Raw genomic sequence first — 16600 nt, 5'->3', positions numbered from 1 at the left:
TTTGACCGGGTCCTGCTGTCTGGTGAGGCTGGGGTTTGAGTCCCATCTGGTGTGCCTTGTGATGGACTGACATCCTGTCCTGGGTGTGTCCCTCCCCCTCCAGCCTTGTGCCCTGTGTTGCCGGGTTAGGCTCCGGTTCACCGTGACCCTGCTTGGGATGAGCGGTTTCAGCCAGTGCGTGTGTGTGTGTGTGTGTGTGTGTGTGTGTTTATAACCCTCCTCATACTCCCCCCCCCCGGGGTATAATATAATCCTCCAGGAAGAGACAACTGCAGTACAACAATTTCAGTGCATTCCTCACATACATACGAGATTAATTTCACTTCCCACAGACAGCTCCCCCACCACTTCACAAGCATTAAGCATTTATTCATCTTACTTTTTCACTGTACACAACTGGACTCAAGCACACAGGAATGAATCGTGTAAAAAAAAAAAAAAAAAAAGTATTAACCGTGCTTCACATTCTCCACTGTTTTCCGCTCACCACATAACATTTAATTCCTCAATAGGGGGTTACAAGAGGGACAGAAAGTATTTCAAATTTTATATCCCTCACATAAAAATCCATATTAAAACATATACTGCTAAAGTAACAGATAAAGACAACAGAAACACTTTAATAAGATATATAAAATTATATTATTAGAAAATATTAGTAGTAATAGATATATTTATGGGAACTTAAAAATATATCTGAATGAGACAAGTGTAATAGATATAAAAATAGTTGTCTATATATTTATGGAAGATCAATAAAGGGATTTACTATATTGGAGAAAATAAAAGCTCACACCCTGTGAGTCCATGTGGTGTTTAGAAGGGAGACTAAATCGCTTACATCTGAGTCATGGACACGTATGATGGCGCTGCCTAATGCGTTCCCTAGGGTTCATTTGCAAGGTGGTGACGTCAGTGGAACTGGACCTGGCATACAGTCGTTGATATAAGCAACAGCTTATCGTGTTTATGCTGAATGTACACAGCACTGTACATTATATACACATTAATCTAGCTTTTTATAGGCATACATACACAGTATATGGAGTAATATACTTAGATATCACTGTCTTGTGCAATATATCTGGCATCCTTCCACATATCCTAAGCCATATTTCATTGTTGTATTATTATTACTGTGTGTAGGGGATAATTGGATTTTAAGATATGATAAATTGTACAATACAGACTGGAGTGATCAGCAGGTTGATATAGGCTTTGGTAAATGTACAAAAATAAGGTGTTTTGATTTTATTATTGTACAACACACAGTTTATATACACAAACGGGGAGTATTTAAAAACCCTCTAGGATGTCAATCTTTTTGTTTTTGGCATCGCTACACCTCTTCTTTCATTAGTGCAACAGTCATTGCTTGGTGTCCTTTCTGAATCGTTCAGGATGGTTATTATTGAACAGAGACACGTCAAAACACGGAAAGCTTTTATAATATAATAAATATTTATCATGTTTATTCAAAGAACATCTGGAGAAACTGTACAATAAAATGACTGCAAAAGAAAGAAAAAGCTTAGCACAAAGGTGTCACCTTATGGAAGATGATCCCAAAGTGGTCAGTGAGCTTTTTCCCCAAGGTGGGTAATGAAGTATAATCCTGCATGCACTTAAGTCTATTAATTGAGAAAAAATTAATTTTAAAGCAATTAATGAAATAATGAGTATCTCCGGCCTTTTACTTCCAGTTTGGGTAGTTTCTCGGAGAAACGAACTGCATTCCATTCTCCAATGCAATGTCGCTCACAAGAAGTAGTGAGAATTGCCCAACAGTTTCCCCAAAAGCCTTTTTTTTTTTTTTTTTTTTTTTTTTTTAAAGTTCACTTCTGTATTTTAAATGTATTTAAGCAAATTTCTCCACTTGTTACAAAAATAGTTAATTATAGCAAAGCTGGAATTATAACTAAATTCTAGCAGATACACAAATAATCGGCCAATTTGTCTCATTTCTTCCGTGGGACCTTGTCTCCTAGAAGCACCTCATCCATAAGTTTCTGTGGAATCAAAGGAAGGACACTTGGATTAACGCCAAGCCTTATCGAGGTCGAAAGAGTGAGGTCTGCATCAAACTGATGCCAACTGTGTTTCACAATCATTTTAAAAGGGTTTTACAGCATGTTTTAAAACCTATGTCATTTAGCCAACTGTGTCACAACTCTGTCAAGTCTGACAAGCTGGCTGACTGTTACATTCTTGCCGTAACACACACACGATTATTTGGACACACATGCACACAAAAGCAGTTTTCAATCAACAATACAATACCTTCAACAATCTGGCAGAGTATGTCGTTTCATCTTCTGTGTCCAACCTCCTGCTGTCCACTTGGTATCTCCGGCAGGCGATTACCAGATTGTTCAGATCGAAGAGGAGGGCTGGGTCGAGGGAGTGGCCATTGATGAGACTGACGAGGTACTCCTTATAGTGCTTTCTGAAATGCAGATGCGCACAACCAAACCAAGAGATCATCACCAGCACGATCAGAGAGCAAAAAATGCTGCTGTGTCTTTATTCATAGAGACAGAAGTGAAAGCAAAGCCATCAAGACTCACTCGCAGAGCCCTGCTTGTCCTGCCTGACACTGGATCCCACAAGGCTGGTCCACCTGCTGGCCGCCCTCATCCTTCTGCTCCATCACGCCACACTGGCCTTGGGTAGTCAGGGGAGTCCGAGGCAGCGGGAGAGGTGAACCAGGGACATGGTATGAGGAATGCTTAACCATTTGTTTTTCTGTGCTGAAGGAACTTTGGTTTCACACGTTCACAATAAGAATATGAGACAACACTGCACTGGTCCCAAAACCCCACCTGTACAGGAGCTTCACACCAGTGGACAGTTGTAGGGCGACTCCTGTTCCTCCTGACTGACACGTGATAGTTTGCTAAACAGGTACAGCCATCCTTTACCCAACCTTACTTAGCTGAGCCGCCCTTATAGAGAACTGATGACATACCTGGCTGTGCACCGTGGGGGGGCTCTGTGTTGAACTCAACTCCATTCTTCTGCAAAGCAAACACAATGCTCTTGGTCTGTATGTCTTCCCATCAGGTTCTGTCTGTCTCTGTGCGTGCGTGCGTGCGTGCACGTACCTGTAGCAGCGCTTGTAGCTGCTTGGGCTCCCAGTCCCGCAGATAGAAGAGGCAGTCTCGAGGGTGGTGGGCATGTAGACCTGTCACACTGCACTGATTGCATGTCTGTTGATTTCGGAGGTAGACATGTTAAAAAGAGGTGCCATCTCACACACCATTAAAACACTCACATGCTCCGCCACACGCGACACCGACACACGGGCTGGTAAAACCAAAAAAGCTTTGACAGCAGCATCTGTCTCAGTTGAGCCCGAGTGTGGCACCAGTGCTATCGGAGCAGCAGCGAGCAACTAAGCAGACCTACAGTGTGGAAGGGGTTGTTGCAGCCGCTGCAGAACTGGTAGCGGCACTGAGAGCACGTGAAGTGCATGCAGCCTCCCTTGGTGAGGGCGTACTGGAACCTGCAGTTGGGGCAAGCTAAGAAGAAAAAAAAAAAAAAATAATAAAAATAAACCATGAGTGGGTGTGTCTCGGATTTTAACACTCTAAACACACCAGACACAGCATGTTAACATTTGGTTTCCCATCATTTCTGGAAATGTCACAATGGCACTCACTTCAATACAATAGTTTGAAAAACGTGACGCCAAAATGAAATGAGAAAAAAATAAGTGAATGGGAATGCAATAAAAGTGTGTTACCACTTAACATTCAGTTTTTCTGCTGAGCAAACTTAAAGTACCTTGTTTTGTGAGGACATTGTGACAAGGTATCTTTTTGGGATTTACTATCCATTAGGATGTTTCCTACAAAAAATACAAGATATAGGAAAACACGCATTTGCGCGCGCGCACGCGCGCACACGCGCACACACACACACACACACACACACACACACACACACGACTGGATCGTGGGGCACTTACTGATGCCGTTGTCACGGAGGTAACCTGCCAGACCCTGCTTCTGGTACTCCGGGTCGTTCTCTCTCTTCCAGGCCTGAAACTGCTCGCATGACAAGCCAGCATGCTGGGATTCCCACTGCAAGCGGAAGCAAGAGCAATGCAAAGTACTGTTTCCCATGTTTTTACCTTGCTGGGTTTACCTCATTCTACGTGCATCTCTCTGAATAACTCAAGGCAGACGACTTACGCAATGCTGGAGAAAACAAAAGCCTCAACAGCTCACATTCACATGTTACTCGGCACACGGATTGCAGAAGAGTCACGTAAAAAGGTCCTCTGTCAAGTACAGCAGCTAAACGCAGAGGAAGGTCGAGAACATAACAGCAGGAACGGACTCCTTGTACTCACAGGCTTCTTGCACTTGGCGCAGAAGCTCTTCTGACACTGAAGGCAGGTGACTTTGAGCTGGTCTCCGTCATAGATGAACCCAAAGGAGCACTGTCCAAGAGATGGAGAGCAGACATCTTTAGTCGTCGTGGCAACTGCAGCAATACAACCGTTCTCAATGCCTTCATGCAGATTGGTGCTGTCGGGCGGCGCTCAGAAGACCGACACAGACCCGCAGCTGCCACAAACTCCCCCTCCCAGCGATCCCAGCAACTGAGCCCTGACGCTCGGTCAGGTCAAAGAAAGCCGGCCCCCACTCACATGGCAGCACCAGAGGAACTTGGGGTCTTTGATGAGCGCGTGTTCCGTCAGCTTCTTGTGGAACAGATCGTACACCTCTGGCTCCAAACAGTCGCGCAGCTAAACACAGGAGAAAGATGCACAGATGGATGAATGACCCTCCCCCAGAGCAGCTGGAAGCAGCTCGCAGGAACCTGATCAGCAGAAGCCCTTTTACAAGTCATATGACTGCACACCTTCTGCAGGTATGTTCACAACTGGACCTGCACGCATGCGATCCAGGCTAAAGGAGCACATGGTACGGCCATTAGCTCCTTCCTTCCTTCTACCTGTATGTCCAGGGTGGAGAAGTAACTGTTGAGATAGTCGGGGTCGTTGATGTCGGGACCCCCACAGGCGGGACACACCATGTCTCTGATATGCTTGTCTCTAATAGCGATGGTGAAATGCTGCTGAAAACAGCCGCAGCACACAGAGCACTGGCAGGAAGTCAGCGACTGCATCTAACAGAGAGCGACAGTGAGCGAGAGGCGATTAAACACGGTGTGCATTGAGGAAACACTGACTCAGACACAGATTACTGCAGTAAAATGGGGCATTCGCACACCATTTCACAGTGAATGCTGACATATGTAAATGTTAAATGTCACACATGACTGTATAGATTATTTCACACTTTTCTCCAAAGCAACTTACAGTGTTAATCTACTCAGATATTTACCCATTTATACAGCTGGGCAATTTCACTGGAGCAATTTAGAGTAAGTACCTTGATGAAAGGTATTACAGCTAGAGATAAAACCTGCAACATTGGGGCCAATGGCAGCAGCTCTAACCACTATGCTACCAGTTTCCCCCTCAAGTTTATAGCCAAGTAATAAAGAGATTCCAGTAAAAGTGAACACACACTTATAAACGCGTCCAAGTAGTGCTGGTAAATATTACGCACTCAGGCACAGATTTACCTTGCTGTGAGGAAAGACACACAGGCAGCACGGACACTCCTTGGCGAGGACCCTTCGGATGAAGTCCCGGTCGTGCGACTCTCGGACCGCCTGCACCACGTCCTCCAGGGAATACTGAGCATCGGGCTCCTGCAGCAGCGACAGCGCCAGCTCACAGCGCCCCCAGCTGGGTAGGTCATACAGGGCCAGCAGGCGCCGGCAAAGCCGCTAAAGGTGTGGGGAAGAGGTACACGAAACTTCAGTCCCTAAGACAGGAGAGCAACTGCAACCAAATGCTGTTCTGAAGCCCTGAGATGCTGAAATGAAGCTCTGCGCTCCACGCACCTGTCTGTCTGGGTCATGGATGTCGATTCCAGGTTCAGGCTGATCGCTCCAGACGCGCTTGTGAAAGGCTTCCAGCTGGGGGCGCTGCAGGATGGAGAGAGCGCCGCGAACCTCCCCTCCACTCAACCGCAAAGCCTCTTCACACTTCTCTGCCTCCCTGAAGCCCAAGGAAAACAGCTCCTGCAACTGCAGAGAAATGGGAGGGGGGAGTGAAATCACCAGAAAGCAGAAACACCAATGAAGGTCTGATGTGCAGAGATCAGCTCAAAGAACCAATCCTGGAAAGGCTATAGGGTGTGAGGCAGGGGTAACACAGGGAGGGATGGCAGTCCATCACAGGAAAAGCACAAGCAGGAGGAAACCCATGTGAGCATGTAGAGAACGGAACGAACTACAGAGACGGATTCTATCCCACGTCCGAACCTGTAGTCCTGGAGAGGCGAGGCACCGGCGGTACCCGCTATGCCACCGTGCACCATCAACTCCAGCTTATGCCGTGTTCCCACTCACCTTGCTCTTCCTGTCCCTGAGCACCTGAACCACCGCCTTCTCAATGTCTCCTCCTGTAGCCAGCCACGCCTGCTTGGCTTCGGCTCTCGAGACCTGCACACCGCTCCGGGGGATCGCCGCATCTTGGAGCCGGACCCCGCCCGCATCCGTGTTGGATGCGGTCTTGGGAGAAAGCTGAACGGAGGCTGCCATAGCGCAGATCTCATCGAGCAGGTGGGGCAGCTCCGAATTGAGCCAGTCGCACGGCTTCACGTTGCTGCCCTTGGAAATCTGGAGTGCGGCGTATACCTCCTCCGGAGTCACTCCTTTCTTCTCTGCTTCCTTGGAAAAAGAGCAGGAAATGGGCAGGGGGGGGGTTGAAGGCTTTTATCAGCAGTTCTTCCACAAGTGCAAAGATCTCAGACAGCGTGAAGAAACTTCTATCACTTATCAGCACAGGGCGTGACAGCGAGAGAGCGAGAGTGCCACCCACTCGGATCTGCTGAATCAGCTTGAGGCCTTCCTCCTTCATCAAGCGCTGCCTCTTCACGTCAGGGTTTTCCACAGCTGGAACGGGAGTCTTCATAAAAGGCTTCTCTGAGCGCTGGGACCCGGGTGCAGGGGGCTTCGGAGTGTAGTCAGCACGCGGAGAACTGCACATCTCACACGCTCCCGCCGGGATGGAGTTGGCGAAGGTACAAACCTGGCACGTCCACTAAGAGCGCGGGAACGAAACATGAGGAAGGTGTCAGCGAGATGTGGCAATAAGTGTGTTGTTAGAATGACATCCAAAGTGAGCAGCAAAACTCCTCCTGACCTCCTAATCTCAGCACCAAAAAGGCAGTAAGAAAGGACACACATATGCGCTGCAGGCGTGTGAAGTGCTCAGATAGTGTGTGCGCCCACACCTACCTGCGTGCCTGAGTCCTGGAGAAGGCTTGGGGTTGTCGGCGCAGGCCGCACTGGCGTCGCTGGGGGCCGCGTGGCCAGACGGGGGCGCTCGCACACCTCACACAGGACGCTGAGGCCGGCGTTCATCACCGTGCAGCTTTTGCACTGCCACTCTGGGGGACACAGTCATTTTCACTGCGTCTTTCAAATGGACACAGATTTCACTTTTGCTCCTGCGCTGCTCTTTGACGACGTATCCATTGAATTCACCATCCGATATTCGTAGCCTTCATTCTGACATTCCACTGCATAAATTAACTCTGTAGTACCCTGAAGTAGGTTAACTCATCTAGGGTAAAACCAGGCCTGCCACTCAGGTTTTTGGTGCCCCTGAACAACAATCAGTGTGGCACCTTTTAGACTTCCACCTCTAATAGAAGTACACATACATAAAGCTATATAAGAAAATTTTACATATACATTGATCATGAAGAATGGAAACTAAACATTTAAATGTACTTTTTTTTTTTTAAAATATGACAACAGCTACGTGAACATACATACATATAATATATATGCACAGAAAAATTCACACTTTGATGCCTAAAAATGGATTGGAAACTAAAATTCCAGTGAAATTCAGTGAGAAAACAAACAGATGTATACTGGCTATACACCGATACATACCGTGTTTACTGTGTAGAAAGTGTGTTTGTTCCCCAGAAACTGTCAGCTAAAATGCTGCAATGTTTCAAAGACACAGGCATCTGTGTCTCATGTGATATTTATACGATGTACAGGGCTGTTGATCTTTAATGTTTTAATAAATAAAAAAATAAAAAAAAAAAAAAAAGGAAAGCCTTGCGATTTATTTGTTTACAGTTCATTGTTCGATTTTTAGTAGGAAAATTTGATCAGTTGCTCAGGGGTACCAAAATGGTGGGGGGGGGGGGGGGGGGGTGCCAAATATTGCTAAAATGAGCCCTGGGATAAACTAGACCTGTCTGGGCTATTTACGTAACAAATTAGCATCTGTTAAAGTTCAGGAGTAAAACACCTCTCCTTCCTTTGTTACTTTACACTTACTCATTTAGCTGATGCTTTTCTCCAAGGCAACTTACAATGTTAAGGTACCGACAATTATTCACCCATGTACACAGCTGGGTAATTTTTACGGAGCAACTTAGGGTAAGGACCTTACTCAAGGGTCCTACAGCTGGAGGTGGGGATCAAATCTGTGATCTTTGGGTCCAAAGGCAGCAGCTCTAACCACTTCGCTACCAGCTGTGGTCCCACCCAACTAAGGAAACACTCAGCTGAAGCACTAGAGACACAAACAAACAAGGAAAGTTTCCAACCTGCCACTGTGGAAAGCTGCAGGGACTCCTCTGGGACGGGAGGGGTGGTACCAGCCAGTCGGGGACGGTCACAGGTCTCGCAGAGCACCGCCTGGACCCCATTCACAGTGGTGCAGTAAGAACACTCCCAGGAGGAGACTGAGGGTCTTTGTGGTAGAGGGAGGATTTGGATTGGAAGACAGAATCAGTTTAGTGTCAAGATTTACCAAATTATCAGTTGCATTAAGGTAAAATTGGTGTTCACTTTGGATACACTCCTCTCCCACCCCAAAGTCTCTCCAGCAGCCTTGCTCCCCCTCACCTAGTGGTCCTCTGTACCCTGGCAGGAGTAACCGTGATTCTGTCATGACCTCTGCGCTCTGGGTGCGAATGGTACAGCTTGTCACACTCCCCACACAACCGCTGCACGCATGTGGGACAGTGAGCAAAGACAGGGAAGATTCCACAGATGGTGCAGTTATCTATAAAGGGTGAGAAGAAGCAAAAACAGCATTAAAAGCACTTACATTTATTTATTTCGCAGATGCTTTTCTCCAAAGTGACTTCCAGTGAACTCTATGTAGTGTTATCAGCCTACATACCTTATCCACCGCAGTGACTTACACTGCTAGATACACTACTTACACTGGGTCACTCATCCATACATCAGTGAAACATACTCCCCGTCACTCACACATTATGGGTGAACCTGAACACATGTCTTTGGAGTGTGGGGGGGAAACCAGAGCACCCAGAGGAAACCCATGCAGACATGGGGAGAACATACAAACTCCCCATAGACTGAGCAGGGATCAAACCCATGTCCTCTCGCACCACTCAGGTGCTGTGAGACAGCAGCGCTACTTGCTGTGCTACCACACTTGCAGAAGGCCAGAGGCCCCCCTTCACCTAAAAAAAAAAAAAAAAAAAGTGGTCAATTCTTACCAAGTACGGGGGGCTGCAAGCGCTCTCGCGTGTGACTGGCTCTGTCGGGGTGCCGGTGGTAGACCAGGTCACATGACTCACAGAAAATACCGCACGTGGCACACAGCAGGAAAGGACTGCCGCCGCACATCTTACATTTCCCTTCTTGGAGAAAGAGACAGAGATGATGGTTATATTACGCCACTCATAATGTGTAAAGAAATGAAAACATTTCTATATATCTTCAGTTGCCGATTCCCTCCCAGGATTACAGAAAGGTCTCAGATCTCTTTTGGATCCATTTCAACCTCAAGCTCCCGAAGCCTTCAGAAGTTAGTCCATCGCCATCTGATAATTTTTATCTCGCCATTTCCTATTTGCATTTCACTTTAACGGGTAGCTGTGGGAATGTGTGTGCTATGAAAACATTTGTATCAAACAAAAAATCTGTGCTTCAATAACTAGACCCTCTGCCAAATGCATAAATGTACTTCTGTTATAAACATGTCACGCTTATGTCAACTGTTCTTGACTTAAAGGTACAGACTTCCCGTTTCACAAGTTTGACTCATTCCAGAAGATCTGCTCGTAAAATGTTGCGTAAAATGCACTTTATCGTTGAAACCCCGTTCTCCTAGGAGTTGACAGCTTGTTATGTAAATGCTTTTGCTTTGAATTTAATTTTCCTGCCATTCATAATTCTCACAAAAGCAACCTCTAAATGAGGGAAACCTAAATATTGCAAGAAAAAAGAAATAAAGAGCCGTGTTACCAGTCTCTGCCTTGGGGGCTGGAGTAGTTGGGGTCGTCTCTGGACTGGGTGCTTGTTTGAGAGGGATGGAGGAGGATAGGGGCTGAGCCTCAACCTCTGGAACTCCCCCGCTCTTAGGAATGACCTGTGCATCTGAGACAAGCTCAGAATCTCCCTGCAAAAGAGTTGTTACAACAGTTAAACCAGAAGCAGAAACACAGAGCAGCAACACTTTCATCGGTCTCAGGTGCAGAGTCTAAATGTCTATGCTTCCTTTTTTTTTTTATAACCAGCTGTGTAACAGATGCCATGAAATATTAATCTTGAACATTAAACCCAACTAAATAAACTGCAATGCTGAAGCTCTCATCACAACAGCGGTGTTGTTATGGAGAAACCAATCCTGCGTATTCCCAAGAGCAACAGAAAGAACTGAAGTCAAGAAAATGAAAGAAACCTAGGGCAGTGTAGAAAAACAATCAACAGACGATGCTTACCTCCAGCTCTTTCAGGGAAGGAAGGATATTCTCAAAGATTTCTGGCCTGGGGTGAGAACCCTGAAAGACCGCATTTCACAGGGTGTTAATGAGCGACGCTAACTGGAAATGGGAAGAAAGTGAAAAATCCACAAAGCTCGGTATGGTGCCAGAATGCCAGTATGACCTTGATAAACATGTCTATTTCCATGCGTAGGGTCATGATCTCCAGAGTGACGGCAGCGACCCCCTCAACATCGGGATCCATGACATCATCAGGGAAGCAGAGGCCATCAGGCTGTTGATTGGAGTATCCATAAAGACACAACACCTCCCTGCCGCCCTGAGAGGGAAAGTGACGAGACGTTTCAAAATGGTATTCTTATAACTGGCAAGAACGGCTACAAAAAAATGCCCTTAATCTGGACGTCTTTCCGTTCATGCATACAGTTATATATTAATTCTTTAATTCATTATCAGTCACAGTTCTATAATGGAGAGTCACTGCAGTCTGAAGCCTATCCAGGAAGGATAGGGTGCAAAGTACAGTACACTCCCAGTGCAATCACACGCATTCATATGTGCACTGAAAACAATTCGGAGTCACCAGTTCAGGGCGGCAACCAGAGCACCCGATGGATCCCCACGCAAACATGGGAATACATGCAAACGCCACACATAAAGAGCTTTATTCAATCCCACAGCTCAGGAGCTGTGAGGCACCAGGGCCACCCTATCCACACCATTATCTGTTCTTCATGTCATCTTAAGGAATCTCACTGGGGTTTTCAGTTAGGCTTTGAGTTCATTAACAGTTCCTTTGACTCACTGTCAACGGTGCTGACAAAAATGCCCCCTGGAAGTCTGAGGAGTAAGAGCACTGCATACACTGGATCGCAGCACCACTATGTTGAATTCCTCACCTTCACAGAGTCAACCGTGGCCTTGAACACGGGGTTGTTGTGCTTGACACTGCGCCAGTATCGTGGCTTGTTGGAACTGGTCAGATTGAGGCCATATTTCTCCAGGATACTCAAAGCCGTGAAGAGTTTCTGCAGGGATGTAAAGCTCTGACGAGGCAGCAAGTGGGGCAGCAGAAGGGACGGGGGTGGGGAGGTCGAGGAAGCCAGTGAGAAGAGCAGGGGCAGCATCCCGGTGAGAGGAGACATGGATGAACAGGACAGGACAGGGACAGTGTGAGTTGAAGGAATAAATTAAGCAGAAGAGAGATGAAAATGAAGGAAGCAACGTGGGGTAAGAAAAAGAAAGCCGATGTAAGAAGGACGTGGACAAAGAGGGAGATATAGGAAGGCAAGAAAGGTAAAGAAGGGAGAGGGAGGAGGACAGAGGAAGGAAAAAAGAAGCAGGAGGAGAAGAACAAATGGGAGACAGTAAGAGAGAACAACACAGGTTGGTGGTATGGAGGATGCAGATTTGAAAGACAGCGATAAAAGGAATAAAACATGTAACCCAGCAAAACGCCAAAGATGTCAAAGAAAAGTGGACAGAGGGAAAGGATGGCATGAGCAAAGCAATGAGAAAGGGCAGGGGGGGAGGAGAGAAGAAGAAAAAAAAAAAAAATCAGAACTGACCTTTTCTTTCAGTCTCTACATCATCCTCTAAGAGATGTCTTTTGCATGGTCTGAGACAGGACACCTGAGGACAGAAAGGGCAGAAAGGCCCTCTCACCTCCTCCCTGGTGTTCCCGGTGCTGTTCTCCTTCACCATGCTCTCAGCACGAATGTGGCAGTACTTGGCACAGAGCGGCAGCGGAACGCTGGCCATGGCCTGGACGATGGGTTTCACGTCCTGCGCAGATCCACCGGTGGATAGGGTGTCCTGTGCCCTGCTCCTGAGCTCCTCCAGCTGGGCTGAGAAGGAAGTCATTGCTGGAGGAGCAGAGAGAATCAGTATTCATTATTTAAGACAGTATCCAAGTACTGAGCTCGCGTGTTGACGAGTGAGCGAATGCATGTGTGTGTGTGTCGGTCCTGAGGTGGGCTGGAGCCCCATCCTGAATGTACCTGGACTCAAGACCTGAGCTTTTGGGATAGACTCTGGACCACCGGGACCCTGCTTTGGAGCAGCGGTAACTGATAGGTGGATGGAAGAATGAACAAACCCACCATGGAAACAAGGAAATCCAAGGACAGCTTCCTGTATCCGATTGTCAATCATCCACATGCTCTCACAGATTCATAATTTAGATGACAGAAAACTGTAGTACTGTAAGGTGCTGTAACTTTAAGGAGACAAAACACACTCTGGACATTTCAGTAGAGGATTGAAACTTACAGACACCTTAAGGACACATTTTCAGGGGTAAATAAGTTAAGGTACCAGTGAGTGGTTGGAACGGGGATCGAACCCGCAACCTCAGCGTTACTAGGGCTGCGCTCTAACCAAGTGAGCTAAACGACTACTCTCTCCCGCAACACTCGTTCTAATCTGTCGGCGGAAACGCAAATAAACACTATCAGTTGCGGATCTACTATTCGCAAAGTAAAATTAACTCAGTTGAAGATAAAAAACAGAAGACAAACTAACCACTGGAACGGGAGAAACAAGCGAACGCCACGCTGGACTGAAGAATCTGTTTTACCTGCTTGAGTTATTTGCGCTTTAGTGTTTCCCCGAAGTACTCGCGGTTTCTATCAGCAGCGTCCATCTCTGAGCTTCGCGTAGGGTATGTGCGTTAATTCCATACTTTCATTCCTTTATAGAGCCTGTTAGATAAATGACATGAACAGCTTATGATGTTTTCGGTCACGAGGAAGCAGGCGACAGCGCTTCGGTTTCGATAGCTCCGGTTGATGGACTTTCGTTCCGTTTTGGAAACTGAGTCACGTGTGAGCCATTTTGTGTCAAAGTGCCACTGCTTTGCACTTTCGTGACGCATTTCCGAGCCAAAATGGCGGAAACTAATACCAAACAAGTTTCCTTAAAGGGAGCGGTGACCATCAGACTGGAGCGTTGTTCTTAAAGGGATCAATCACTGTCACGCGCGTTTATATATTATATCGGCCAAGTCTTCGCAAGGTTCTTTCAGGTTCAACTTGAAACGCGAGATTTTTGATGTTCTGACAGAATAAGGAAATAAAAAACATGCATTTTATACAGTAAACAATTATCACTGGCCTTAGCATATCCACTGTATAAGAACATCGTAATCTATCACTCCATAACATACATCGTTTCGCACATGTACGAAATTCCAAAATTTGTAATCAGTTTGGACGTCCCCTATTGCTAAATGGATTGCATAATTCAAGCAGAAAATTACGCAGCCTGTATTTTTCAATATATTTGTCCACATAGTGTCCACCATAATACGTCATCATTACAATAGTTCACTCGAGGGAATATTAAGAGAAATTACCTGTTAAACTCTGCCTGCCTAATAACTTAAGTTTAAAGCAATATTTTCTTGTACATCCAGACGTTCTTATAACACGTTCTGGGAATGTGACGGTGTTAGCATTCGGATGATCGAGAACCTCGTTTTAAAGAAAGAAATACATATTATTTCTATGAAATGTTAGTACAGTTTTAATACTGTGTAAAATTTGGAAAAATGTCAAGTCAAGCCAGGGAGTCTGGGAAACAGCGCCACTGTGTGGCTCAAGGAGGAACTGCAGCACATGCGGTGAGACGACAGAGCGGCGCGGGAAGGAAACAAGTGTCGCAAGTTCTCCACGCGCCAGAAAGCAGCTGTATTGTCACGTCCACGCGTCTCCTTCCCTGTGCTGGATGGAGTGCGCATCATTAGGAAAAGCTCATACAGTTGTGTTCTTCAAATGATGCTGCCTTTTCGACTTCAGTGTTGTACAGTAATGTCTTCAAGTTTATTCTCGCATAAAATTTGACTGGACGGATTTGTGATTTTACATGATTAAAAGAGAAACACTGAAATCAGGCACGGGATGCGTGACCACCTCAAATATTGGAGTGTCTTTGAAAGCTAAATGAACGAGTCTGAGACAACGTGGCTCTAAAATGGACTCATTCTGATGGCCTCATTCCTCCACAGGGAAGCTTCCTGAGCCGTGCTATACTCCCTGTTCGCGCATGACTGTGTGGCCAGTCACAGCTCCAACACCATCATAAAGTTTGCTGACGATACCACCGTTGTGGGTCTGATCACCAACAACGATGAGACGGCCTACGGAGAGGAGGTGAGGCTCCTGGCAGAGTGGTGCCAGGACAACACCTGTCTCTAAATGTCAGTAAAACTAAGGAGCTGGTGATTGACTTCAGGAAACGGGATACGGTTCAGGCACCCATCTACGTAGGAGGGGACACGGTAGAGAGGGTCAACAGCTTCAAATTCCTCGGGGTCACCCTCACTGCCAAACTCCCATGGACTGAGCACACAGCATCAACCATCAAAAAGACCCATGAACATCTCCACTTCCTCAAGCATCTGAAGAAAGCCAGGGTGTCCACTACAGTCCTCACCACTTTCTACAGGTGTGCTGTGGAGTCTATCCTCACAGGGTGTATTACATCCTGGGGTGGCAGCTGCTCCATACAGGAAAAGAAAGCCCTACAGAGGGTGGTCAAAACAGCTCAGGAAATCATCGGCACACGGCTACCAGCAGTCGAGGACACCTACACCACACGCTGCCTCAGAAAGACGATGCATATCATGAGATACCATAGTCACCCCACATGGGCACTTTTCTTCTCCCTGCCATCTGCAAAACAGCTTAGGTCTATTCGAACCCGCACAGCTAGGTACAGGAACAGCTTTTACCCCACTGCTGTAAGAATATACAACACTAACCATTGTGCTACCTCTAGTAACTAGAGTTGGACTGCTCCACCCAAGCACGTTGGTAAATTACACTGTCACTTTAAGCATTCTCATTCTCTTGTTCTGAGTTCTCTGACTGTTACTATTATTTATTGTTATTGCTGCTATTGTTATTTACTATCATTGACACTGTTTGGTTTGTCATTGTTTTGTTTGTGCAGTATTTCTATTGTCCTTGCCCATAGTCTGTGGAGAAACATTCAGGAAGATTTTCATGATACATGTACATGGTACTTGTATCTATGACAATAAACTTGAACTCATTCAAAACAGTCCATGGGAACAACTTCATTTACTCTTTTACATTTACTTATTTAGCAGATGCTTTTGTCCAAAGCGACTTCCAATGAACTCTGTGTAGTGTTATCAGGCCACACACACCTTATTCACCGTGGTGATTTACACTGCTAGATACACTACTTACAATGGGTCACTCACCCATACATCAGTGGAACACACACTCTCTCTCTCTGTCACTCACACACTATGGGTGAACCTGAACAGCATGTCTTTGGACTGTGGGAGGGAACCCATGCAGATATGGGGAGAACATGCAAACTTCACACAGACCGAGTGGGGATCGAACCCATGTCCTCTTGCACCACCCAGGGGCTGAGAGACAAAAGCACCGCTCGCTGCGCCACCATGCCGCACCAGTTTTACCTGTTGTGATTCTCCAAAGTGACTTCCAGTGTTTTGCTCCTACTTTATTTACTTGCTTACAGAGCAGGGTAGTATTTACTGGAGCAATGCAGGACATGTACCTTTCTCAAAGGTATTGCGGCAGGAGCAGGACTTGAACCTTGGTCCATTGAACCCAAGGTGGTGGGTCTCACTACTGTGTGAAATGCTGTCAAAAAGTTAGCCCATAATATGCAATGCAGTGACAGGAGGGCATGTTGGTTGAAACTTAATGGCAGGTGCTTTCATGATAAAGAAAGGGTGAAATTGGTGAAAGAGACAAGGCAGGAAAAGAGGTCCAAAGGTGGCA

At 46.3% G+C, this 16600-nt stretch overlaps 1 protein-coding gene across 2 annotated transcripts; it reads right to left on the bottom strand.

The window, feature by feature from the left end:
- Positions 1 to 1280: 1280 nt before the first annotated feature.
- On the bottom strand, positions 1281 to 13795 carry LOC108927796 (E3 ubiquitin-protein ligase RNF31-like). 2 transcript variants are annotated; one of them, XM_018741354.2, is made up of 24 exons: positions 13396 to 13795; positions 12483 to 12682; positions 11717 to 11863; positions 10981 to 11136; positions 10815 to 10874; positions 10339 to 10492; positions 9588 to 9728; positions 8965 to 9124; positions 8664 to 8809; positions 7327 to 7478; positions 6908 to 7129; positions 6436 to 6756; positions 5926 to 6111; positions 5602 to 5808; positions 4966 to 5139; positions 4658 to 4756; positions 4358 to 4447; positions 3971 to 4085; positions 3409 to 3521; positions 3105 to 3209; positions 2969 to 3017; positions 2568 to 2664; positions 2281 to 2446; positions 1281 to 2009 (listed from the first exon to the last, which is right to left on the bottom strand). In XM_018741354.2, exons 2-24 carry the CDS (start codon positions 12678 to 12680, stop codon positions 1959 to 1961), a joined length of 3309 nt encoding a protein of 1102 aa, XP_018596870.2. In that variant the 5' UTR covers positions 12681 to 12682; positions 13396 to 13795; the 3' UTR covers positions 1281 to 1958. The 2 variants fall into 2 exon arrangements, with proteins under 2 accessions (XP_018596870.2, XP_018596869.2); XM_018741353.2 differs by having other exon boundaries at positions 1282 to 2009; positions 9588 to 9731; positions 13396 to 13471.
- Positions 13796 to 16600: the final 2805 nt, after the last annotated feature.

The sequence above is a fragment of the Scleropages formosus genome, chromosome 19 (assembly GCF_900964775.1).
Source record: "Scleropages formosus chromosome 19, fSclFor1.1, whole genome shotgun sequence".
Taxonomy (NCBI): Eukaryota; Metazoa; Chordata; class Actinopteri; order Osteoglossiformes; family Osteoglossidae; genus Scleropages; species Scleropages formosus.
This window is presented reverse-complemented; position numbering and strand designations above follow the sequence as displayed.